This window comes from Argentina anserina, chromosome 1 (genome assembly GCF_933775445.1).
Source record: "Argentina anserina chromosome 1, drPotAnse1.1, whole genome shotgun sequence".
Classification (NCBI taxonomy): domain Eukaryota; kingdom Viridiplantae; phylum Streptophyta; class Magnoliopsida; order Rosales; family Rosaceae; genus Argentina; species Argentina anserina.
The window spans coordinates 3499146-3523625 of NC_065872.1; the positions used below are offsets into that span (position 1 = coordinate 3499146).

General features: G+C 39.5%; 5 protein-coding genes across 10 annotated transcripts; 1 reads left to right on the plus strand and 4 right to left on the minus strand.

Annotated features, from left to right (window-relative positions):
- Positions 1 to 7428: 7428 nt before the first annotated feature.
- LOC126793823 (ATP-dependent zinc metalloprotease FTSH 4, mitochondrial-like) lies at positions 7429 to 9386 on the minus strand. The gene is made up of 2 exons (XM_050520454.1): positions 8862 to 9386; positions 7429 to 8748 (listed from the first exon to the last, which is right to left on the minus strand). Exons 1-2 carry the CDS (start codon positions 9384 to 9386, stop codon positions 7429 to 7431), a joined length of 1845 nt encoding a protein of 614 aa, XP_050376411.1.
- A 704-nt stretch (positions 9387 to 10090) lies between these two features.
- LOC126788247 (DNA repair protein recA homolog 3, mitochondrial) lies at positions 10091 to 13300 on the minus strand. 2 transcript variants are annotated; one of them, XM_050514219.1, is made up of 8 exons: positions 13051 to 13300; positions 12878 to 12935; positions 12443 to 12660; positions 12249 to 12336; positions 11778 to 11959; positions 11407 to 11553; positions 11085 to 11219; positions 10091 to 10795 (listed from the first exon to the last, which is right to left on the minus strand). In XM_050514219.1, the coding sequence occupies exons 1-8, from the start codon at positions 13105 to 13107 to the stop codon at positions 10409 to 10411; spliced, it is 1272 nt and encodes a 423-aa protein (XP_050370176.1). In that variant the 5' UTR covers positions 13108 to 13300; the 3' UTR covers positions 10091 to 10408. The 2 variants fall into 2 exon arrangements, with proteins under 2 accessions (XP_050370176.1, XP_050370183.1); XM_050514226.1 differs by having other exon boundaries at positions 11787 to 11959; positions 13051 to 13296.
- A 769-nt stretch (positions 13301 to 14069) lies between these two features.
- Positions 14070 to 16836, minus strand: LOC126791238 (nucleosome assembly protein 1;2). The gene is made up of 11 exons (XM_050517698.1): positions 16638 to 16836; positions 16478 to 16521; positions 16304 to 16393; positions 16108 to 16200; positions 15744 to 15822; positions 15589 to 15650; positions 15315 to 15499; positions 15009 to 15186; positions 14873 to 14916; positions 14561 to 14738; positions 14070 to 14458 (listed from the first exon to the last, which is right to left on the minus strand). Exons 1-11 carry the CDS (start codon positions 16684 to 16686, stop codon positions 14378 to 14380), a joined length of 1083 nt encoding a protein of 360 aa, XP_050373655.1. The 5' UTR covers positions 16687 to 16836; the 3' UTR covers positions 14070 to 14377.
- A 1228-nt stretch (positions 16837 to 18064) lies between these two features.
- Positions 18065 to 19829, minus strand: LOC126791474 (30S ribosomal protein S16-2, chloroplastic/mitochondrial). Its single transcript, XM_050517937.1, has 4 exons — positions 19683 to 19829; positions 19361 to 19406; positions 18358 to 18599; positions 18065 to 18269 (listed from the first exon to the last, which is right to left on the minus strand). Exons 1-4 carry the CDS (start codon positions 19813 to 19815, stop codon positions 18196 to 18198), a joined length of 495 nt encoding a protein of 164 aa, XP_050373894.1. The 5' UTR covers positions 19816 to 19829; the 3' UTR covers positions 18065 to 18195.
- A 1359-nt stretch (positions 19830 to 21188) lies between these two features.
- Positions 21189 to 23041, plus strand: LOC126794171 (zinc finger CCCH domain-containing protein 65). Of its 5 annotated transcripts, none has more exons than XR_007672127.1 (3): positions 21189 to 21328; positions 21454 to 22807; positions 22923 to 23041. XR_007672127.1 is itself a non-coding variant. In XM_050520848.1 (3 exons), exons 1-3 carry the CDS (start codon positions 21215 to 21217, stop codon positions 22390 to 22392), a joined length of 960 nt encoding a protein of 319 aa, XP_050376805.1. In that variant the 5' UTR covers positions 21189 to 21214; the 3' UTR covers positions 22393 to 23034. The 5 variants fall into 5 exon arrangements, 2 of the variants coding, with proteins under 2 accessions (XP_050376805.1, XP_050376789.1); XR_007672129.1 differs by having other exon boundaries at positions 21454 to 22588; positions 22673 to 23034; XR_007672128.1 differs by having other exon boundaries at positions 21454 to 22552; positions 22673 to 23034.
- The last annotated feature ends 1439 nt before the right edge of the window (positions 23042 to 24480 follow it).

Here is a 24480-nt window from a genome sequence, read left to right on the forward strand (position 1 = left end):
TATCTTTTTAAGGTGATCGCTAAATCGAGGAAAGGAATTAGCATCGCGAATTGTGGAATTACGCTCAAGTCAATAAGGTGAGTAAAATCTCACTGAATTACGAATCTACCCTCGTGGTGATTCAACATTTTTGCAAGTGTGTTTATTTAATGAATTACAACATGTATATAACTTAGTGGACTACGTATATATATAGTATAATGGTAATAAATACATATATATATAGTTCATTAAATTACATACTGTTATTAATTCATTAAAATAGTCATTTCGGTGACAGAAAAATTGTGCATGTGTGATTTTAATGGTACGATATGATGTGAGATTATCGTACGTAATTTTTCAGGTGTTTATGAAATATGACATGTATATGATATAGTGGACTATGTATATATTGTATAAATGGTAAATAAATACGAATATATATAGTTTGCTATATAATATACTGTTATGATTTTTATTATGGATATACTGTGAAAGTTTTAAAACGTACAATATGATGAGTGATTATTGTACATGATTTTATCACGGAAAATGTGAAATATTGTGATTTGTCTTCGGACGTGATGTGTGGTACAATATGATGTGAGATTATTGTACATGTGATTTTATCACGGAAAATGTGAAATATTGTGATTTGTCTTCGGACGTGATGTGTGGTACAATATGATGTGAGATTATTGTACATGTGAGGCAAGTCGGAACCTAGCCTTTGGCCGGGCGAAAGTTACGATACAGTTAGAGCTCTAGTCTGTCTGCCATAGTACTGCATGAGGTAACGGGTGGTTATCTGATCATGGGTACTCAGCTTGTTTGGATGTTGGGTGGCGGGTGGTTACCCAACATCAGCGGTATACTAAGTGAGGGGTAACGGACGTGTACCAGCGCTCATTAGTTACCATTTTGTGAAAGTATTAGAGTAACCAGATGGGTTGCTCGTTTCCTCATGATTTTCATTTTACTGTGTTGATGTGGAGTTGTGTCTTTTATGAGACGAGAGTTATTTTAATATTTTACTCATACGAGCTGTAAAGCTTACCGGGTTTGTGTTGCAATCCCGGTGCACCAAATTCAATGGTGTAGGGGATACTTCCGCAGGTGCTGAGTAGTGGTGATTGAGTGACGACTCCGAAGACTCGGAGTCGATCGCATCCAGTCGTGGTGAGGTTCCAGCGTGGATTGTGTGTGTGATTTGGTGTGATTTTAAATTGTGAGGTTGTGAGGATTATATAATTCCATTTGTTATATGTTGAATTATCATTTGGGTTTGTAATAATCGGCTTGACTGAGTTATATTTTAAACTCAGATGTGATCCGCTGTTACGCTTTAATGATTTCGATTTATTTGAAATTATTTGGTGTTTAACGACTTTAGAATTTTGAGTTTTTAAGCTCGAAATTTTGGGGTCGTTACAGGTTACCCAATGCATTTATAATACGGGTACCAAGAACACTGGTACACATCTGTTACCCCTCTCGTAATACACCGCTGATATTGGATAGCCACCCGCTACCCAACATCCAAAATAAACTGAGTACCCATGAGCAGATAACCACCCGTTACCTCACATGCAGTACTAAGGCAGACAGACTAGAGCTCTAACTGTATCGTAACTTTCGCCCGGCCAAAGGCTAGGTTTCGACTTGCCAAACACGTACAATAATCTCACATCATATTGTACCAAAAATCAGGTCCGAAGACAATTCACATTTTAACAATCTCAATGTTAAAAATCACGTACAATAATCTCACATCATATTGTACAATTCAAATCACATGCTCAATATAATCACAATAAAATCATAACAGTATATTATATAGCAAACTATATATATTCGTACTTATTTACCATTTATACAATACATATATAGTCCACTATATCTTATACATGTCATATTTCACCACACATGCTCAATACACAAACTTCCGTCATCGAAATGACCATTTCTAATGAATTAATAACAGTATATAATATAATGAATTATATATATATATATGTACTTATTACCATTATACAGCATATATGTAATCCACTAAATTGTATACATGTTGTAATTCATTATTAAATACTCTTGCGAAAATCTTGAATCACCGCGAGGGTAGATTCGTAAATATGTGAGATTTTACTCACCTTATTGACTTGAGCGTAATTCCACAATTCCCGAAGATAATTCCTTTCCTAGATTTAACGATCACCTTGAAAAGATAAGAAAAGAATTTAGAATCGTTTCGTAAACCTTTAAATGCCGAAACAGTAATAATCGGTTACTGTTCAGCAATTTTCGGTTTTACGAAGTTACTGTTCAGTGTTACTGTTCACTGTTAGTATTCACGGTTACTGTACAAATATACAATTAATACGTATTTCTATACGTATAAATACGATATACGTATTTCTGTACGTATAAATATTATATACGTATTTATGTACGTATACGTAATGTTTAAAAGTAAATACAATCTCAGTAAATAAAATTTACTAAATTACCCTTTTACAAATTACTTTTTACATTTACCGAAAGTAATTTATATTTACATTTACCGTAGATAAAATTTAATTACATTTACCGTACGTAAATAAAATTTACATTTACCGTACACAGTAAATTACCAAAATACCCTTCTGTCAAAACTGTTCACATCGCCGCACGTGGCGGCGCGTGTGGCACACGCGCCGACACTCCCAACGGCGCGTTTCACGCCACCGCCACCCCAAAACTCATCATCTCCTCCTCCTCTTTCTTCCTATGGTCGCAGACCACCCCTAGACTGCCCCATACCCCCTCACGCGCCGCCTAAGGCGGCGGTGTTCATCATTTCTCCCCTCCTCCCCGATCTCACTCCAATCTCCTCCACAATCAACCAAAACATCCACAATACACACCACAACAATCACCACATCATTTAGAATTGAAACCTCATCTATTATTGGTCTTGGAGGCACCGAAGCTCGTCGGAGAGCTTGGTGCAGTCGTGCGGTCCGGCGAGGCGCGACGAGCTTCACGGCAGCGAGTTGGCTCGGGTCTTGCTCGGTGGTGCGCTGCGACGTGCCTGCGATGTGGCTGGTGCCGGCGGTGAGGAGCACGTCTCCTTGAGATGGAAGCTTGGTGGTGAGACCGAGAGAGGTGAGGGAGAATCGGGTGAGAGGGAGAGAGTGAGGATCCGTCGTGCGGTGATCGGGGTTGCTTGTAGATGACCTTGTGAGGCCGCAGGGAGTGGCGGTGAGGGACACGGCCGGCTGACGGAGGAGATCGCCGATGCAAGCTTTTTCGGAGGGGGAGAGGTCGAGCTCGGGGAGAGAGAAGGAGAAGGGAGGCGGGTCGAAAGGAGAGAGGGTGTAACGACCCCAAAATTTCGAGCTTAAAAACTCAAAATTCTAAAGTCGTTAAACACCAAATAATCTCAAATAAATCGAAATCATTAAAGCGTAACAGCGGATCACATCTGAGTTTAAAATATGACTCAGTCAAGCCGATTATTACAAACCCAAATGATAATTCAACATATAACAAATGGAATTGTATAATCCTCACAACAACCTCACAAATAAAATCACACCAAATCACACACAGAATCCACGCTGGAACCTCACCACGACTGGATGCGATCGACTTCGAGTCTTCGGAGTCGTCACTCAATCACCACTACTCAGCACCTGCGGAAGTATCCCCTACACCATTGAAATTGGTGCACCGGGATTGCAACACAAACCCGGTAAGCTTTACAGCTCGTATGAGTAAAATATTAAAATAACTATCGTCTCATAAAAGACACAACTCCACATCAACACAGTATAATGAAAATCATGAGAAAACGAGCAACCCATCTGGTTACTCTAATACTTTCACAAAATGGTAACTAATGAGCGCTGGTACACATCCGTTACCCCTCACTTAGTATACCGCTGATGTTGGGTAACCACCCGCCACCCAACATCCAAAACAAGCTGAGTACCCATGAGCAGATAACCACCCGTTACCTCCATGCAGTACTATGGCAGACAGACTAGAGCTCTAACTGTATCGTAACTTTCGCCCGGCCAAAGGCTAGGTTCCGACTTGCCTCACATGTACAATAATCTCACATCATATTGTACCACACATCACGTCCGAAGACAAATCACAATATTTCACATTTTCCGTGATAAAATCACGTACAATAATCACACATCATATTGTACGTTTTAAAACTTTCACGATATATCCACAATAAAAATCATAACAGTATATTATATAGCAAACTATATATATTCGTATTTATTTACCATTTATACAATATATACATAGTCCACTATATCCTACACATGTCATATTTCATAAACACCTGAAAAATTACGTACAATATTCTCACATACACATGCTCAATTTTCCGTCACCGAAATGACTATTTTTAATGCATTAATAACAGTACGTAATTTAATGAACTATATATATATTATGTACCTATTACCATTATACTATATATATGTAGTCCACTAAATTATATACATGTTATAATTCATTTGATAAACACACTTGCAAAATGTTGAATCACCACGAGGGTAGATTCGTAAATTCGGTGAGATTTTACTCACCTTATCGACTCAAGCGTAAATCCTCAATTCCCGATGATAATTCCTTTCCTCGATTAATGATCACCTTAAAAGAATAAGAAAAGAATTTAGAATCGTTTCGTAAACCTTTAAATGCCGTAACAGTATTAATTGGTTACTGTTCAGCAATTTTCGGTTTTACGAATTTACTGTTCACGGTTCACTATTCACGGTTACTGTGTAATACTCAATTAATACGTATTTCTGTACGTATAAATACTATATATATTTCTGTACGTATAAATATTAAATACGTATTTCTGTACGTATAAATATTAATACGTATTTCTGTACGTATAAATATTAATACGTATTTCTGTACGTATAAATATTAATACGTATTTCTGTACGTATAAATATTAATACGTATTTCTGTACGTATACGTACGATTTAAATTACCAAAATACCCCTATCGGAAAACATTTTCACACCGCCGCAAGTGGCGGCGCGTGTGGCACACGCGCCACCTCCGGCGGGCCGCGCGTGGGGCCCACGCGCCGAGGCTAACCACGGCGCGTATCACGCCACCGCCGCCTCCAAAACCACCCTCTACCTTCCCTCTGCCTTCTCACGGCCTCACACCGTGCCTAGCCCCCTCTACTCGCCCACACGCGCCGCCTAAGGCGGCGGTACCTCCCCCTCAATCCAACCTCCGATCTCCACCCCAAAACATCACAAATCCACACAAATTTTCAACAACAACATCACAACCATCAACCTAGGCTATACTCACCCCGATTTAAGCTCGAAGACCACCGGAGACGTGCGTAGGAGCGGCGGAGTCGGATCGTGTTAGGCGAGCAACCCACGTTCGTCTGAGCTTCGATCTCTCTGCAAGGGGGGTGCTAGGGCGGCGTGCGATGACAACAAGCTGGTCACTGATCCCTAGTTCTGTCGGCGACGTCGCGTGGAACGACGGAGCTTCCCTCCAAGCCTCGGGTTGTCTCGAGGATGCTAACGGCGGCGAGACACGATGCGGCGAGCTAGTGGGTAGTTGAGAATATCCACGCGAAGCTCCTTGGACCGGCGGTGATAGACACGCAGGCCGGAGTTCGCCGGATTGAATCGAAGAATTTTCTGAAGGGGGAGGGAGGAGTTTCGGGGAGAGAGAGAGAGAGAGAGAGAGAGAGAGAGTGTGTGCGGCGGAAATGAAGGGTTTCCTGTTATGGAAACCCTAGAAAGAAAACAATTCCTTTTTATACTAGTTTCCAAATCGGAAACTAACTTCCGACGTGAATAACTTTTACGTACGATGTCCGTTTCGAACGCGTCACATACCCACGAACTCGTATCAACGAGGTCTACAACTTTCATGAAGGAAGTTTTCGCAACCGAGCAACGGAATAAAAGTCGATAAAATCGTTCGGAAACGTAACGTTTTTCTTAACAACGTTCCGAAAACGTTTCCGTTTTTCGTTTCAAAACATCGCAAACAATAAGTTTCATTTTATTTGAAATTCCAAAACTTAATAGAATTCAAATTAATTCAAAATTGTATTTGAAATTTTAGGGTTATTGCAGAGGGAGGGTTTCTAATTATGGAAACCCTAATCCCATAAATATCTATTTATACTAGTTTCCAAATCGGAAACTAACTTCAGACGTTAATAACTTTTACGTACGTCGTCCGATTAGAACGCGTCACATATCCATGAACTCGTATTGACGAGCCCTACGTCTTTCGTGAAGGAAGTTTTCGCAACCGATCGACAGAATAAAAATCGATATAAACGTTACGGAAATGTAACGTTTTTCAATTTAAACGTTCCGAGAACGTTTCCGTTTCTCGTTTAATAACGTCGCAACCAAACACATTCATTCTAATTAAAATTCGAAATTTTATAGAATTCAAATCAAACTAATATTGTTTGAAATTTAGGGTTATTACACAATTCAAGTTCACATGTTCCTTTAAGACTGATTTGGAATCGATCTAGGTAATTATAAATACAATAGTTAATTAAGTTTCGAATCTATCTAAAACTCATGTACGATTTTATATAGGACAATCGATTTTTAGGGACATCCACCACTTTGAGTCCACCAAAAATTGGTCGTTTGTTTTCGTAACTTTCCTTTTAGGGTTCTAGAGACCATTTTTAGTTTCTTGCTGGTATCGATCAGTGTCGCCCAAATTGACCGTGCATATACAGAGGAGCCAAGCAAATACTGTAAAGTAACCGCCAGGAATGAACAAATCAAACAGAGATTAAAATTGATTGATAATTTTGAATCTTTTCATCTTTTGAGAAGTTCAAGACATTGGTCCAGCGTCAAATTTTCACTTTTTCAATACCATATATATTATTCTACAGCACCATGTCAATGCCATCATGGGTGGTTGGGAGCTTTAGGTTATGATAGATCAAGATGTATATGCACGAATCCGAATCCTAGTATACATATACCAACCATGACCTATCATGCATGTTTAGTCGTTTAGAAATTCCAAAGGTTAGTCAATCACTTTTCTAATTTTGAGACGGCTGTTTTGACTAGCTCTTGGTAATGTTCTATGGCATATATGCACTTCTTCAGGAGTAGCGTAACAATTAGACCATGGTATTGTTCTCTTTAATCTAATTTTGGACACCGGAAAGATTTCAGTTGACGACGAAACTGCTAATAAAGCCGGTCTGGAATGAGTTCCAGTCTTCATGTCTTTTAAGATATAAATTGATGTATGCCATAAGTTAACAATATTACACGTTGCTTAAGATTATTATAACCATTCAGGCTAAACCCTCGCTCACCATAAGATGAAAAATCAAATTAACTACCTATTACTGTACGTGCGTACAATTTACGTCGTACATAAATTTACCGCATGGCTGATTACGCAAGTAAAACTAGTTGGCTTTCATGGCTGTATTTTGATGATAGAAGAGAGTTCTTTTTTTTTTCTTTTTTCTTTTTAGTCTTAGGCGGAAGAGAAGTCACCCGATCAACTATTTCCTTGATCTGACTCCCAGAAAGAGTCTCTTGCTCGAGTAATGCATTAGCTATTGCATGAAGCTCTTCCAGATGAGTCTTCAATATGCTTTTCGCATTCTTGTAAGCCTTTTCCAACAGTTCTCTCACCTCATTCTCAATAAGAGATCTAGTTTCGGCACTCAATGTACTTCCGCCTTCATCGTAGTCGTGGAAAACATGCCCAATCTTCAAGCTCATTCCATATCTTGTGACCATATCTGTTGCCAAATAAGTTGCCTCCTCGATATCAGATGATGCGCCCGAAGTAACTTTATTTTCTCCAAATATTAGCTCCTCCGCCGCACGACCTCCCATACAAACAACAAGCTCAGCAAGCATCTGCTTCCGCGTACTTATTATCTCATCATCGTTGTCGGTCAGTTGCGTAACCATTCCAAGAGTCATTCCTCGTGACACAATCGTAGCCCTTTGAATCTGAAGTGCCCCATCGGTATGAATGGATACAAGTGCATGTCCGCTCTCGTGATAAGCTATGAGCTTTCGTATTTCATCAGATATCGATTCAACTGCCGATTTTTGCTCGGTTCCATCTGTGATCCTATCCGTGGCATCTTCAAGATCAGCCATACTCACTTGTGCAGAACCATCAACTGCTGCTTTCACAGCTGCAATGTTAACCAAGTTTGAAAGATCAGCAGGTGAAAACCCAGTAGTTCCTCTAGCAATAACGCCCAAGTTTACACCATCTGCCGCAACTACTTTTGACATGTATGATTCCAATATCTCCTTCCGGCCTTTAACATCTGGCATAGGGATATCAACTTGGCGGTCAAATCGTCCAGCTCTCACTAGGGCTTTATCCAATAATCCAAGGAAGTTAGTAGCGCCGATGACAATTATACCTTCGTTTTGTTTGAAGCCATCTAGTTCAACTAGCAGCTGGTTCACAGTAGTCCTATAGCGATCATATCTTCGTGATCCTCCAACAGCATCTATTTCGTCGATAAATATAATACAGGGGGATCTCTTCCTTGCAGCATTGAAAAGATTTCTCACTCTTGCAGCTCCAACGCCCGCCTCATCAAACTCGCTACCACAAGTTTCGTAGAATGGAACGTTGGCTTCTGTTGCAACAGCTCTGGCTAACATGGTCTTACCTGTGCCGGGTTCACCAACAAGTAGAACACCTCTAGGAATTCTACCTCCTAAGCGGGAGAATTTCTACAAAAGAAGAAGAAATCAATCAGTTTAGATTACTAACGTACGATAGCTAGGCTCGATCCAATTAATATTAATTATATTATATCCGCATATATGAATTCAAATGTACCAACCTTGGGATTTCGAAGATATTGAACAATTTCCTCCAGCTCAGCTTTAGCCTCATCAACACCCTTGACATCTTTGAATGTAGTATTACATTTTATATCGCTAGGTTTAGGTTCTTGATCAGCTCCTGCAGCTTTCGTGACCAAACAACCAAGGATTATACTACAAAATAAGCTCCCTACTAGTGTGAACATACCAGCCATAAATTGCTTTCGGCTGACTACTATCTCGGTTAGAGTAGCAGCAGAATATGAGACGAGCCTCAGCGCAACATGTTTTTTCTTAAGAACTTTAGGACAAAAGTTTCCTGGCCGTTGTAAGCCCATATCAACAACCCAAGTTGGACTGAAATTGGACTGAAATGCAACAAGAGGAACAATGGGATGGGTCGGATGATTCCCAATAAAAGAAACTTGAGACGTTCGGGGAACACGACCGCGGCTAATCTTTCCAAGATTAGGAGTATCACCACCCTTAGTGAGGGCAAGGGAAGCAGTAAAACTCGCGGTAATCGCAGCAATAGATGCCATGGAATCGGATGGAAAAGAATGCTAGGTTGTAGGCGTGGAGGCTACAACTAGGATATGGTGAGGGAAAAACTCTCCTAAGGTTATGTTTGGTTGATCAGAGGAAGACCCTCCTGTTTGATATAATAATTGTTTACACTTCACAATCTTATATGTATGTTTACTAGGTATATATAGACACTGAATTTATGATGATGAACAAAGCAGAACATTGTGGGAATCCCTTTAATGTTTCGACTTGGAGCCTTTTGCCGAATAAGAAAAGAAAAAGGAGAAGGGTGTTTAGCTAGTACGTACTGCTAACCGAATTTTTTTTTTAATTATCTTTTCTCTAGTTGCGATCCCAAAAGCTCTGTTTTATCTTAAATGTGAGTTAAGAAACATGAATTGGTATGCAAGTATATGTAGGCATCTTGATGATAAGCAATTACAAACAGCCTCGGAATCCCTTTAATGCTTCACCTTGGAGTCTCTGGCCGAGCAAGAATGGTCTCCCATAAATGGATGTAAAAGAAGACAACTTACTATCCATTATCCATATAGGTTTCTATTTTGCCTTAAAGAGGATTTTTTTTTGCTTGAAATTTAAGCAAATTTACAAATTTTTCTAACAATCGAGTTGATTGTTTGTTAATTTTCTATCCCTGTATGTTTGAGAAGACGCAGGTGCTCCAAGTTCATTGTTCTCAAACATAGTACAGTAGTGCTGATAATAACTAACAGTGCAGAGAATTCATATAGCTACAGCATACAACTGAACATTTAATAACCACCAAAGGTGAATTAAGATTTTCGAAAGACATACACTCTAAACTGCCCCGGAATATCCACAAAATTTCACTACACGACCTAATGCCCTATATAGTGATAAGTAACGATACTGATATACAAGGGAGCAAGTGAGCCTGAAACAAAGGCTTCTTGACAATTCTACTTGAGCCAGCTGAGCGGGAGAATAAGGCAGTAGCTCCTCAAGCATTACTTGAAGCCGTTGAGTTGACACTTTTTTAGGCTATCCAAACACTTTACGCTCCAACTGCTGTAACTGCATCTTCATCAGTAGAATCTGGTGAAATAATTTCCTCAGTTAGACCTTCATCCAAAGGTTCGGTTTCAAGATCCTTGTCTTCCGCAACATCAATTAGCTTCTCCCTCAACTTCAATGTGAGTTCTTCTTTAGCAGCATCATCCTCGGACAGAAACCTTTTTAAAGCATCTTTGCCATGGAAGTTTCGACCATTTAAATTATAATGTGCACCACTCTTTATGATGAATTTGTTCTTTAATGCCAAGTCAATGAGCTCTGATTCACGACATAAACCCTTCCCAAACTCAAGCTCTAACAGAACAGTTCTAAATGGTGGAGCAAGCTTGTTCTTCACTATCTTCACTTGAACCTGACTACCTACTGTCTGCATAACAAATCGATCTCTTTCAAAAGGATGTATCAACGCCAATACATCTAATCCTACAACCAAAAGATGAAAAAGACAATAACACGCATGCCATAATATATTTATATGTAGATTAACTAGTAGCTAAATTCAAGACAAGAAAAACTTCGGACTCATTAACAGTAATCATTTTAAAAACAGTTCAGATTTAATTAATACCATTGATAACAGTTACCAAAGACAGCATCACTTCTACAAACAAAGTTCAAATCTATTCACAAAATAGACAAATGGCATTTGTACATACCTCCTCACCCTTCTTGATAAGCCCTATTCGCCTAACATTTAGGCGTACTGATGCGTAGAACTTCAAAGCATTGCCACCACAAGTAACTTCTTGAGGTCCACCAAATCCTCCAAAAGTCGAGAGCTTAGACCTGACCTGGAGATAAACAGAAACTATTGGAGAAGCATTTTTAAAATGTAAAAGAATAGGAACAGAATAAAAACCCAAAAAGTTCAAGTGAGTCTGTAGACCAATATTACTAAAATTACAGGTTATTTTCTATATAATTATTACTTTTCTTATTATAGTAGCAATAATATCAGAGAAACCCAAGGACTGATACCTGATTTGTAAAGATCAATATTGTCTTGGATAGAGATAAAGAGTGACTTAATTTGCGGAGCGCCTGACTCATTAACCTAGCCTGCATTGCCATATGAGCATCACCCATCTCCCCATCAAGTTCGCCTTTAGGCACAAGGGCAGCCACCTGTCATCTTACGGCATCCATATCATCTATCAGGGCAAGTCATTGTGGAATGTAAAGAGAAACTGTGTCTAGGCAAGTACAATGTGCCAAAGCTGATACGAAGAGGAACATTCAAAATGGATAACCACAAGGAATCCAAAAGAACACGCCAACCACGTTCAGATAACAAAATAGAACTCCATGGATAAATTAACCACATTAATATATATGTTAGCAAAGAGCACCTTACTTACACTGTCAACAACAACAACATCAACCGAACCGCTCCTAATTAGAGTGTCTACAAGACTGAGGGCTTGCTCGCCACAATCCGGTTGCGATAGAAGTAGATTCTCGGTCTTTACCCCAATCCGCTGAGCCAGTGTAGGATCAAGAGCATGCTCAGCATCAACAAAAACACAGTAACCTACATGAAAAAACAATGGTAATTCCCTACACAAAATTAGAAGTTCTGAACTACACAAAAAATATGGTCAAAACCTTTTCTTCAGTAAATGTCAAAACATGTTCTACAGGAAAAAAGGTGTGTTCCACATACAATAGCCAAACTAACTATAGATGATGAAACATGTCACTTTACCTCTAGATTAAAAGTAGAAAGTATCATAAATATGGAAAAACTACATCAAACAAATCAGTTGTGTACTAGGCTACTAGTCAGAGAAAGATAATATGTGTTGGGGATTCAACGTTACCTCCTTCTTTCTGAGCTTCAGCAATTACATGTAACGCGAGAGTAGTTTTCCCAGATGCCTCAGGACCGTAAATCTCTACAACACGTCCCTACAAAAATTAAACTAAGGGATATCACAAACAGAGAACCCACTCCACATTGAACTACAATATCTGACTATCAGCTATACGAATCCTATACAATTCAACCGTTTACCTTAGGAAATCCACCAGTCCCCAGTGCTAGATCCAGAGAAAAGGACCCCGTGGATACAACTTCAACATTTCTAGGAGTGCCGGCGCGACCAAGCCACATTATAGAGCCTTTTCCAAAGGAATCCGTAATCTGATCAAGCGCTTGCTGGAGGGCTTGATCCTTCTTGGACATATTCTCTCCGCCCGAGTCACTTCCGTCAGACTTGGACTTCTTTCTCCCTACAACCATAATATACAATCCCACATCAAAGCATGTCTTATGCAGCATATACTCCAACAAAGTCGCTCATTCGAAACAACTTCAAAAACGTAGATTTTAACTACTTTTCACCTCAAAAATCATAAAAAAGGTAAAAAGCTTAACATTTCACAGAGTAAATTGTTGAAGGCACAAAACATAAGAACAAAATAGAGCGAGGAAAGTTAAAGGAAGCACCTTTACTGGAAAAACTGCAAAGCTGAGAAGAAGTGCCCAGTAGTCCTCGTCTATATCCCTGCAGAACAAAACAGAATCAGATTCACACTCAGCCACTTCAATGTTCCCAAAAATAAAAAATTAAATTACTAAAAAGCCAGAAGCTTTGAGTAACGGAATGAAGAAATGAAAACCTGCGGCGGTAAGAGGAAGCGTTTCATAGAGAGAGCGTTTTGGAGAAGCCTCGCCATGGTTGAACGGCCTCCGAGCTTCGAAACCTCCGCAGCTTTCGCCGGGAATCAAAATAGAGAGAGAATCGGTGACTGAGAAAAGTAGAGATTAAGTGGGGGGAGATTGATTAGAGGAGTAGGTGGGGTCAGGCCATGGGTATATGGAAGGGGAAGGGGAGGGGGAGAAGGAGAAAGGGTTCCCTAGGGTTTTGGGTTTTTGATTTCCCTCCTTTTTGTGTGTATCGCATCCTGTCTCCACTCTGAGACTAGACCTGACGGTTTGGGCCGGGTCACGACTTTGTATGGGCCCAGGCCTCCAAACTATGATCAAATAGTAACTATTACTTGAGGTTAAATTCTTTCGATTTACTAGTGGATTGATGTATGATTTCTTAATCAGTGGTCGACTTGGTAAGGTCATCTTCAACCTATGGTGCTACATGTAGTCCATGGACCATGGCTAAATTATAGCACCCTAAATTGGCTAGCGTCAATTGGAAGTAAATCTTTAATTCTTCTTGGTGGCTAAGGGGATTAAGGGTTGTGACAAAATCCTCTGATGTATTTGCTGAGAATTTTTAAGATACAGATTTTGCTCATAGCGGGAAAAAACGGAAAATGATGATATTATTTTGATGGAGCTTACAATACTACGTTCGAAAATTTCAATGTTCCGTTAAGTTGCTTGAAACGCAATCGGCTTCTCTAATTGATCTTATAACTTGCAAACCATGATCTAAACCGTAATTGCCCAATAAATACTTGAACCCAGTTCTGGAGCAAGAATAATGCTTTCTGAAAGTACTTGTTATTGTCATATTTTGAATTGGTTTAATTACTTGGTTCAAGTCGACTGGATACCCATAATTCCACATCAAGACTAGCCATATAGGGCAAAAGATAATTACCAACCCCATACCATTAAAACAATGAAACATGAGCCTGAGACACTTTCAAGTTGCCTTCAATCAAATGCCAAAGAATGAGGCAGAAACCAGAATCATTTAATAAAATCGAGGACCAAAAATTACACGCATCATTAATAACCAACTTCAAACCTTGTCCATGAAATAGTAATATGATTTAACAAATCACAACCATCCCTCATACTGTGTCCCTAAAGAAACCAGAAAAGAAAGGAAAACCAGAATAAAGACTCCCACTAAGAACACAAGGTAAATATATATATTGAATGACCAAGCACCATACAAAACTGCCCAACAACCCTCTTCTTCCACAACACTCTGAACTCTCACTCTGCTACTCCCTTCCTTCATCAATCAGATTTCATCTACTGCTGTTTGCACTCTGGCGGCCTCTCACCTTGTTGAATATCACCAAGTTGTGCTTTCGCACTCTTCTGACCTGACGCCTGTGGAATCGTTCACCCATTTTACAAAGAATAAATGCCACCATTTTTCAAAGAAATTGATCAAATCCTGATATGAAATAGATTGCTAAACTGAAATTATACCTTCTTTTTGGCCCCACCTTCATCTTCATCATCGTCCTCATCCTCTTCTTCCTCATCTTCCTCATCGTCCTCATCTTCATCCTCGTCATCATCGTCCATGTCTATATCATCATCCTGGATAGCCTCTCCAGTAAACCAGGAGACAGCATGCGGGATAATCTTGTCCCGAATGGTTGACCTAGGCATTGTTAAAACCGATAATAGAATTATTAGGTCAACAAATTACGCTATAACTCCAAACATCAAGCAACAGCTCATTTAACAAGAAAGTGCAGAGACTGCAATCATACAAGAACACAGTTATGCACTCACCCAATATCATAATCTGATTCCATCTCATTCTGGAGCTCCTCAGCCTATTGAAAAAGAAGAAGAGATAAATAACCACAAAGGAAAGGACATCACAAACTATCAAAGATCTTAGACAATATGATGGTGATTGGCTTACAGCTTCTTCATCAATATCTTCATCCTCTTCAGGGACTTGAGGTGGACTGAAGAAGTTGAAGAAGCTCTCACAATCTTCAGTTTTTGTAATCGGCTTATTGTTCTTTGATCCCTTCTTAGGCTTCTTCTTAAGGAGCTTCTGCGTTAAACACTTACCCGGATACCACTCAATTTCAGTCCTACAAAGCACAAGGTGAAAACCACATGTCAAATAAATTGAAACAAGCATGCAGATACCATCCTTATAACAGATATGAAAACCTGAAACTAAGATGTCATCATAATCGGAAATGGGAGCCAAACTCACCCAATTGCCTTCTCAAGAATTGGCTCATCATCATCTATCATATGATAGATCTTCCTCAAGACGGTGTTCTTGAAATAGGGATTAGTGTCGAAGTAGAACTCAAGTATAAATCCCTTAAGGTTATCCATCCTGGACCACTTGATGTCCTTCAGATATTTTAGGGCACCTTCATCACGCTCTGTAATCTGATTCAAACAAATAAGATGAATAAGTTAATTTAAACTGCATAGACATTAAATACAAACACTATACACAAAGCAGTGAAAACACCCACCTCCTCGGAGAGTACATCGTTGTTTTTCAAAGCATTCAGCCAGAAATCAGGCACTCCTTTGACTGCAAATTACATAAGAAACAACGATTACATACATAATTGTCACAGAACATAATTCATTATGATAAAGGGCCTGGTCAATTATAAGACTGTACCTTCAGCATCCTCTTCATTTGTGGGTGCTTCAGTAGCAACTCCTTCAGCTTCAGCGGCACCAGTTACAATCTCGTAACGCTGTCAAGTAGATCATTAAAAGAATACTTTAGAACATCAGAGATAACAGGAACCCAACAAATCCTATAAGAATCACAAATCAGCCCCTAATGCATCTTTTACATAGGTCAGGGCAGCCAACAATGGACAATTCACAGAGCCACCTAGGCATTTCAATGTAACCTAGTCATATCCGCTATGAATTAATCAGGATAGTGCACACGTTACAAGGAACCTTCAAACTTTTAATGCATCAGGACATAACAAACAAAATAAAAGTCATGCCAATAATATGCACTCAAATACCTTGGTGTAAAGAGGCTGATACAACTTCTGATACCTAGCTTCCAGAGCAGCTCGCTCCTCGAAAAACTTGGCCTCCAATTCATCATGTTGGCTCTGCAATTCGAAAAAAAAAATTAAACAATTTGAGTAAATGGAAATGTTTCTCATCACCATATAAAGCATCACAGACCGAAACACAACGACACGAAAATCATACCTGGATTTCCCTAAGAAAATCAACACGCTTCCTGACATTAGGAGATAAGCTCCTGAGGACCTCCTCCACATGCTGGCCACCAGCTAAACTCTGCAGATTACCAAAACCCCCAACTACATCAGCCAATCAATCACCTAAACACTGAAAAAAAAAGGCTCCGAAAATCGAACTGACCTTGAAAGCGTTCAGGATTCCTACATGGTCGTCTTCCTTCAGAGCTGTAGTAATCAAAATCAAAATCAACATCATAATCACAAAAACGCAGTGCAACTTAGACAAACCACATCTGATTACAACCGTATAGAGAGAGAGAGAGGGGAGTAGTAGAGCTCACCAGTGGCGAGATCGGCCATGTTGATGTTGTTGTCCTGATCGCTGCTCATTCTGAAAGGGTGGGAGTTGCAGAGAGAGAGGGAGCGAGAGGTTGAAGAAGAAGGCGGCAAAAGCTAAAACCCTAGAAGCGGTGCGAGGAGTGAGAAAGGAGAGAAGAGAGAAAGCGGAGGGTTGAGGCCTCCGTTAAATCCTTTTCTCCCTCTATTTAAACCTAACACCTGGGTCTCTCTCTTTATGATTATACTCGTGCTCTGCTGTCTAAATATTTTTAAATTTGGGATTAGTGTTAATTAATTTCTATGTTAGTGAAAAATGCATCCGGCCCAGTTTGGTATACGGGGTGGGGTAGGTGGATCTGGGGATAAAGGCCCAAGGGCCAGATGAGGAAATATTACAAGGTTCCAGAGCCTTGGTGGTGATTTTTATTTCGGAAAGATGATGTTACTTAGATGGACGCTGACGTTAAGTGTTCGTTATGAAATTAATCCGCGAAACTTAAAAGTTGTTTACGAGAGTCAATTTGGGAAAAAATAATAAGGTGTTTTCGCGCTTTAATTTGTTTTGCTTTTGTAAATGAAACTTTACGCGTATGTTACGAAATCTAGAAGAGTTATTACGAAAGTGTTGATTTTAGAAACGTGTAACATGCCCATAACTTTACTCTCGTGAAGGAAACTTTACGTGTGCCATGATAGTTCGTTATGCAAGTGTCTTACATGCCCATAACACATCAAAATTCGCGCGTTAATTATTTTGCCCTCTCGAAAAAGCTTTGTATGCACGTCACAAATGCAAGAGTTCTTCACAAGAGGGGCGTTTTGTAAAAGCCTCATGTTTGGATTTACATGGTGAGATGTGAAATTAAATGCAAATTATTGACTAAACTGTGACAATTTTCTAGTAATTGACATAAACAGCAACCAAATTAAAGTTATGCAACAAAGTATCATTTATCTACTATCTTTGCAAAAGAGCTATTTTAATTAAGTATCAAAGATTGAATACCAACTCTGTAAATCCATCATTACTCCTATTACAATATCTCATTGTTTTGAAAATGACATCAAATCTGAAGGTACTGCAAGCTAAATCGTGAGTTGGATTTGTCTCACCAAACCTCATAACCTAAGGCAGGAGCCTTAGCCAGCCTAGGTTGGGTTGGATGAGTTCTGTCCTATAGTCTTTGTCCCGATTTGGCTGCATCAAGAGACGTCTTTGTAGCGAATGAAGACATTTCTAGTGCTTTTAGAGTCGAGCACATAGAACATCTACGATGCAGAATACATCTACACCTTCAAATGGACTCGTCCCTAAAGAATACTTGCTTCCTCTGATTGGGTTCAAGAATCAAGAAATTAGATACACATAACTGAAATATAAACTTCTTTCATAAACTAAAAAAAATCCATCCATTTCCCACAAAAAAAAAATCCATCCCATACAATAATTTTCTGGAAAATATGTTATATAGTAGCTGGATCTCATTTCTCAGTGTTTAGCCCTACATTAAGTACATAATCTCTTCACAAGCTGCTCTCTTTTCCAATAATAAGAACAATTCAGAACCGATCGATACCATGCTGCTTGTCCTGCAAGCCGATATGGAAGATTGTTTCTTGCAACCTCCCTGGTCCTAAAAAAAGATACAGAAGATATATTTAAGAAAACATCTAACAAATTTGTAGAAAGTGAGTTTTATTGAGTTCTTGCGCCGTCTTAACCATCATTAACATCAGCACTTTCCGCTTCTTTTTCTTCAGCAGTTTCAGCATCTTTTGCTTGATCACCACTGCCTGGCTTCTCAGTAGCCAATATGCGTCCACTCATAGGATCTACAGGCCGTGTGTCACGTGGCCCACCCTTACGTGCCATTGCCATCATTGGCGTCGGCGGTAACAATCCTGCCCTGAAAAGAAGGCGTTGCACAGGATCTGAAGGCTGAGCTCCAACAGATAGCCAATACCTGCAGAAGGTGTGAAGAAACTGAGTGGATAGAGTGATCGACTTACAGAATCACAAACTAAATTGCTAATTGCTACTCCTACCACAATTAATATAGTAAATACTGGCAAATCAATGGTTGGCCTGGCTAATAATTAAGTCATTCACATCTATTTATCTCCTCAGATGCATAAATCGTGTTTACAAATGCTATATAACAGAAATCATGAACTGCTACCACAGGAATAACTGAACATAATAGTGGTTTTCTATAAAACTCATTTCACCTTCTTCAACTTTCTAATATTTTCCCGCTAACTAAGTTCTTGTTGGCTAGCTATAGCCAACTGACAAGCAGTTAATCCAGAAAATCCAGATCAGTCTTAGATCCCAACCTTTTCCAAAAACAACAGCCCTCCATCTAACAACAACTTTTGATGACTTAATTTCTAGTTCATTTTTAGTAAGCAAACACGGGACGGACTTATAGACTTGATCACTATAAAGGGGGCAGACTAATACATATAAGTGATATAGTGATATGACATCTGCCACAGCTCACAATGCATATATTACTTCACACCTTAATCGTAACAATCACGTGATAGTTTGAGTACATACAAAGAACATTAAGCAAAACCAATAATCCGCTCAGAGCATATACTGCTAATTCATATGTTACTGTATCGAGACATATAGAAAACATCAAAATCATATTTGAGAAGCTAGTACCTCAGCGAAAAATGATACAAACAAATCGAGACATAAAAGAAGCTCACTTACTTTACTCTATCAAAGTTCAGACCCATCCGTTTACCCCCATCTTGGCCTGTGCAAAACACATACACATTGCAAAACAATCAGCATCTCTCAAATCACAGTAACCCAATACCAAAATCATCAATCTTTCTCTCAATTCTGAAATGTAAACTACTAAACTCAATCATTCCTTGCAAAAACCAATCCCAATTCATCATTCTGATTCAGAATTCACACAACTCAGCCCTACCAACTTAAACACTACATTTCTTGATCATACAGTAGCAAAAACCTATAAGAATCCAAGAACTAATCGCGAAAAGAAAAATTCCCAAATAGAACAAACCTGGTAAAGGATTGTAATAGCCCAAAACCTCAAGGTGCTTGCCGTCTCTCGGCGACCGGCTATCGGCCGCCATGACCCGGTAGAACGGCCGGTTCCTGCATCCGAACCTCGCCAATCGGATCCTCACCACCATTTTCACCTCCTCCACTATCTCAGTCCTTCTAGGGTTTAAGCTTCTCCCATCAAATATTTATACATAGTTGGGCCTGAATGTATTTAAAAAACTATCTTGGGCTCAAAGCCGGCCCATGACCCCCGGAGGCGGTTCACACCTAAAACCCTTTGGAGCTTGGTCCTGAGGAAATGCCGATGGATGAACTGCTGGAATTTGAGAACGGGAACGATGACAGCACGCCTAAACCGTCAGCCGGAGCATTTGTTGCAAATGATAGTGTGAACGGTGACCAAGAACAATTTGATAACTCTCGACGTGATGCTACAGTTGGACCGGAAATTGAAGGAGAGTCTAATGAATGCATAAGTGCGCTGTCGAAGATTAACACGGCGGATGTAGAGCCGATAATCATCCAACAGAAAGCAATGGGGACTTCTGTGTCTTCTAGTGGTGCAGAGGAGTCTCTTATTCCGATTGCTGAAGTTGCAGGGTTCGAGGGGCCAGAGCTCGCCAACCGAGAGGTACCTGGAGCCTTCAGTTTCTTGTTGGACAAAGATATGGTTGGCAATGCTTCAAAGCCTAGTGAGAGCAGAGGTAAAAGTTTGTCTCAGATAGCTGATGATTTGGAAGAAGAGCATGAAATGCAGTCAAAGGAAAACCAAATGGAAATGGTTTCCACTAGAAATGCTCCGAATCATATGAATGATGGAGATATGGAAGAGGGAGAAATTTCAGATGATGATGGAATGGATGACATATCAACGGATATGATCTTGTATGATACAGTAAGGCCTGAGGAAAATAACAAAGTTCAATTACTAAAAGATGTCGATGATCCAAGAGAGCACTCTGTCAAGGAAGCAACTGTCAAAGAATTTGACTCCAATTCCTTTCTGTGGAGCATTGCCGACAATGCCCAAAATCCGAGAGGAGAGGAACTCAGAGAAAGTAGAACGAATCCAATTGGTAGACCTGGAGTTGTCCGGGGGGAGACTATGGAAGCTGTAAAGGAAGGTGGCTATGATCCTGAACTAGAATGTCAACGAATCGAAGGGGAAGATAGTGGAATTGGGAGGGGTATTGGCTATGAAGAAGCTTGTACTAATAACCAAGCATCACAATGATCACATGAAAAAATCTCAGAGAACAATGAAGCTGGAAGCTGCGGAATTACCTATGATGATAAGGTATATCTTTGACTTTCATAGTTTGTTTCATTTTCTCAGTAAATTCTTTACTAGAAGAGTACGGAACATCTGATTAAATATGTTCATATGCGGAGTAGAAATTCATACATCCTCCATGTTGCTCTTTCTTATGGAGAATGAATGTGAATTACACCTCTGAGCATAATGTCTGTTCTTTATCTTGTATTATGTTGGTGCAGCCTTGTACTTATTTTGCACGCCAGTCGTGCATGAAAGGGGATAACTGTGAATTTGATCATCAGCTTTCTAAATATCCCTGTGATCAATTTGTTAATAATAATGGCTTCTGCATCAGAGGTGATCGGTGTTTGTTTTCACACAAGGTACATTATTTCCCAATAAGATGCTATTAGAGCTACTTGTAAATATTATTTTTTTTCTGTCCTTACTTCTTTCATCTGCTACCAAACAAGTTAATGAGTTGATCATATTTATAATTTCTTTTTAGATTCCATCCAAGGAAGAAGGTGCTATTAGCAAACCTGAATCGGTGCCTCCCTCCGTGCAGAGTAGTTCCAGGTCTGCACAAGTAAAGATTGGTAGTCCATTCCAGACGAATGCGTTGCCCCACCCCCCAGGGACTCATTCTCACAATAATACCGAACTGAATATGGCAAGGACTCTGTTGGAACAACCTATAATGTCTACGAAAGGATTCAGCTTCCTTTCTACCGGAACACCATCGTTGGTTCATTCCAGTATGTTGAAGCAAGGAGTCTCAGCCCCATATAGGAATACTGGGGCCAAAGCTGGGAACCTGGTGCAACAAAGTCCATCAAGATCCGTTCCGAATACCAAAGAGAATACAACGACATCTCCTTCTGTAGTCACTCCCAAAGGGATACACTTTTTATCATTTGGAAAAGCATCACCAGATGGTTATAGTGGCAAAAACCAGGATCACCATTCAAGCCAAAGTGTGCGAGAGACTGTTCGAATCTTTAATGTTGCGCCAAAGGTAATCCAACTTGCACAACCAAAGGCAGCAGACTTTCTATGTGTGGCTCCCGTAACTCATTCTAGTGATGGAAACCCTTTTAGCTTGACGTCAACTTCAGATTATGATAACAGAACAGGTTTTGGTGAGGGTAAAAGTGCATTTATTAAACCCCAAAACTCAAGTGCAATCTCGTCGAGGTTGCCACCCTCTCCACTTACTACAGGTCAATCTTCAGATTATACAGCATCCAGGTTTAAAGACACGGTGAATCAGAGGGCACTCTTTTCAACACTTGCATTTGCAGCAAAGTACGAATCAAAAGAGACCAATCAATCAATTGGTTCTAGTTTTGCACAGGTTGATAGGGAGACCAAGCAGAATGACTCGGGGAAAGCTTTTAACATATTGGATTTCTTGTCCAGTATTGGCAGTACAACCAAGCAGTAAATGTGATATCATGGTGTATGACAAATATTTTAGCCTTGGAACGGATCAAATGGGAAGATGAGCTTCTGCATCCAATATGTAGGCTTTTTTTCATCAGTTTGATCAGAAAAAAGCACAGGGTAATTTCCAACATCTTGTCATCCTGAAATCAGCAGACATAGTAAGTCACTCTTCTAATTTAGCAGCTGTCTACACGGTACAATTTACATCTTTCACTACTGTAAGCAATAGAAAACAGTTTGTTATCAGGTAAAGGCTACATTTTGTTTGTCTTTTACAGGAATTTGGTGGGTGCAATCGTGGTGACTGATAATTTTCGTTGTGCGATTTCAGCTGGGATTAATATTGTAATGGTTACAACTATTGTTGCTCAGTGGACAGCTCTCTGATATCATTGATTCACTTCCATCGTAAAGTTGAGTCTTTGGTGATATCTTACCGTCAATTTCTTCGTCATTTTACCCTGGATCTTCTTTGAATGTATTGTGTAGGAGACCTAACTTTTCTCCTGCATATTATATTGGAAACAGGTGGTCGTCATAATGTAACCTTCTTTGGCTATGGAAAACTGGGATTATCCTCCTGTCATATTTGGCGTCAATCTTAGGTATTAGCTTCACTTACCAATTTTCTATGCATTGGATTATGTGTTAAGAGCCACTATGTACAATTATCGGTTTAACGCCGTACTGTGACTTGTTGTAACTATCAATGATATATTGCGTATATAATTTAATAAGCTGAATTATAAATAATTATAAATCAGAAATGAAGAACACGAAAGAAATTCAACAAAAATACCGAACGATTTGTGATGGATGAACTAGTCGAGACGTGTGTGATACTACACTGTCCTTAAGACGTTTACGCCTCCTCTACCGGTGCAAGGATGCTTGGCGCTTGTCTCCCAGGATATAACGACTAAACAATTCTAGAAAGTTGCACTACTAACTAGAACCCTCAACGAACTCGAAAGGTACATCTATCTATCACCAGAGAAAGAACTAAGAACTTTGATAGTGGGAGAAATGTGTTTCGAATGAGATGATTTTACAATGAAAGGATGGTGGCTATTTATACTGTGAGGATTTGCAATCAGCAATTAATAAGATGGCTGTTATAGAAATCAAAAAATCATAACACACAATAACTCAGTTGTTACAAAAGAAGAATTTGAACAGTCAAAACCGAATTTTCGGAAATGCAAAAAGAATCTGCGTTCCGACCCTCAATTCGGTGTTGCATTCGTGTCCGCAGGTCGCACGGGCATACACGAGTTTCCCTTGCGACCTAGGATTTGCACCCCCCCTGCGCGTGCGCGAGAGGGTATAAGGGGGCTTACACACTTTACAATCCATACACAATGGATTCTATATAAAGTCTTTTCAACACTTCTCTTTTCCAATGTGGGACAAATACCATTCCCTCATTCTAAGTAGCCATCTTTGAGTGACAATTTCTTATTCACCCACAAACCAAATTATACAAACAAACATATGATCTTGTAGCCCTCATTATGGAGAACTCAAATCTATGTTCATCTTTGATTAATTATAAGTTTAACTTAATTTAATTAATCAATTAAAATTTGGTTTTAAATGGTTTTTCCAACCATTTTCCAACATGACTTGGATCCTAAAAACTCGTACGTTTCTTTTTTTCGCTAATAATGCAAGTAGTCCTGGATCTGATGAAGATCTGCACTGATGTTGTCTCCAATACAGGAGTCCAAATCATATTATTTGTACCGTGTAGTTGTGGACTTGTGGTACTTGACTGAGTTATGTCTCATATAGGCTCTACTGGTCTTCTTCTTCATAGCCAAGACCATGTGCATGAATTGTTCTATAGTTTTTACAGGAAAGAGTGGACCTTTTTTTTGCTTCAATTTTGGGGGAAAAGGATAAAAAGCATTGAATTGTGGAGGAAGTCTGGTTACTGTGGGACTATGTACCGACTTGGTAGACCGTGGGGCCATTAATAAGGACTTACAATATGCACCCTCATTTCTTAAAATCAAATTCATTGAAAAGGTCACTCCTCTGTAGTCAAATCTAATGATGTTGGAGCTCCTCCAAATTCCAAATT

What these genes read in the sequence shown, in the direction of transcription:
- LOC126788247 (XM_050514219.1), bottom strand. Translation starts at nt 13,107, where the DNA reads ATGGCGAGGCTTCTCCAAAACGCTCTCTCTATGAAACGCTTCCTCTTA. An exon ending in GGACTGGTGGATTTCCTAAG is followed by an intron (nt 12,337 to 12,442) that starts GTAAACGGTTGA and finishes TAATTTTTGTAG; the next exon opens with GGACGTGTTGTAGAGATTTA. An exon ending in TTGTTGACAGTGTAAGTAAG is followed by an intron (nt 11,554 to 11,777) that starts GTGCTCTTTGCT and finishes GTAAGATGACAG; the next exon opens with GTGGCTGCCCTTGTGCCTAA.
- LOC126791474 (XM_050517937.1), bottom strand. Translation starts at nt 19,815, where the DNA reads ATGGTGGTGAGGATCCGATTGGCGAGGTTCGGATGCAGGAACCGGCCG. An exon ending in CTATTACAATCCTTTACCAG is followed by an intron (nt 19,407 to 19,682) that starts GTTTGTTCTATT and finishes TGTTTTGCACAG; the next exon opens with GCCAAGATGGGGGTAAACGG. An exon ending in CTGAACTTTGATAGAGTAAA is followed by an intron (nt 18,600 to 19,360) that starts GTAAGTGAGCTT and finishes CACCTTCTGCAG; the next exon opens with GTATTGGCTATCTGTTGGAG.
- LOC126794171 (XM_050520832.1), top strand. Translation starts at nt 21,215, where the DNA reads ATGAAAGGGGATAACTGTGAATTTGATCATCAGCTTTCTAAATATCCC. An exon ending in GGTGTTTGTTTTCACACAAG is followed by an intron (nt 21,329 to 21,453) that starts GTACATTATTTC and finishes ATTTCTTTTTAG; the next exon opens with ATTCCATCCAAGGAAGAAGG.
- LOC126793823 (XM_050520454.1), bottom strand. Translation starts at nt 9,386, where the DNA reads ATGGCATCTATTGCTGCGATTACCGCGAGTTTTACTGCTTCCCTTGCC. An exon ending in AATATCTTCGAAATCCCAAG is followed by an intron (nt 8,749 to 8,861) that starts GTTGGTACATTT and finishes CTTCTTTTGTAG; the next exon opens with AAATTCTCCCGCTTAGGAGG.
- LOC126791238 (XM_050517698.1), bottom strand. Translation starts at nt 16,686, where the DNA reads ATGAGCAGCGATCAGGACAACAACATCAACATGGCCGATCTCGCCACT. An exon ending in GAATCCTGAACGCTTTCAAG is followed by an intron (nt 16,394 to 16,477) that starts GTCAGTTCGATT and finishes GGTAATCTGCAG; the next exon opens with AGTTTAGCTGGTGGCCAGCA. An exon ending in ATTCTTGAGAAGGCAATTGG is followed by an intron (nt 15,187 to 15,314) that starts GTGAGTTTGGCT and finishes TGTGCTTTGTAG; the next exon opens with GACTGAAATTGAGTGGTATC.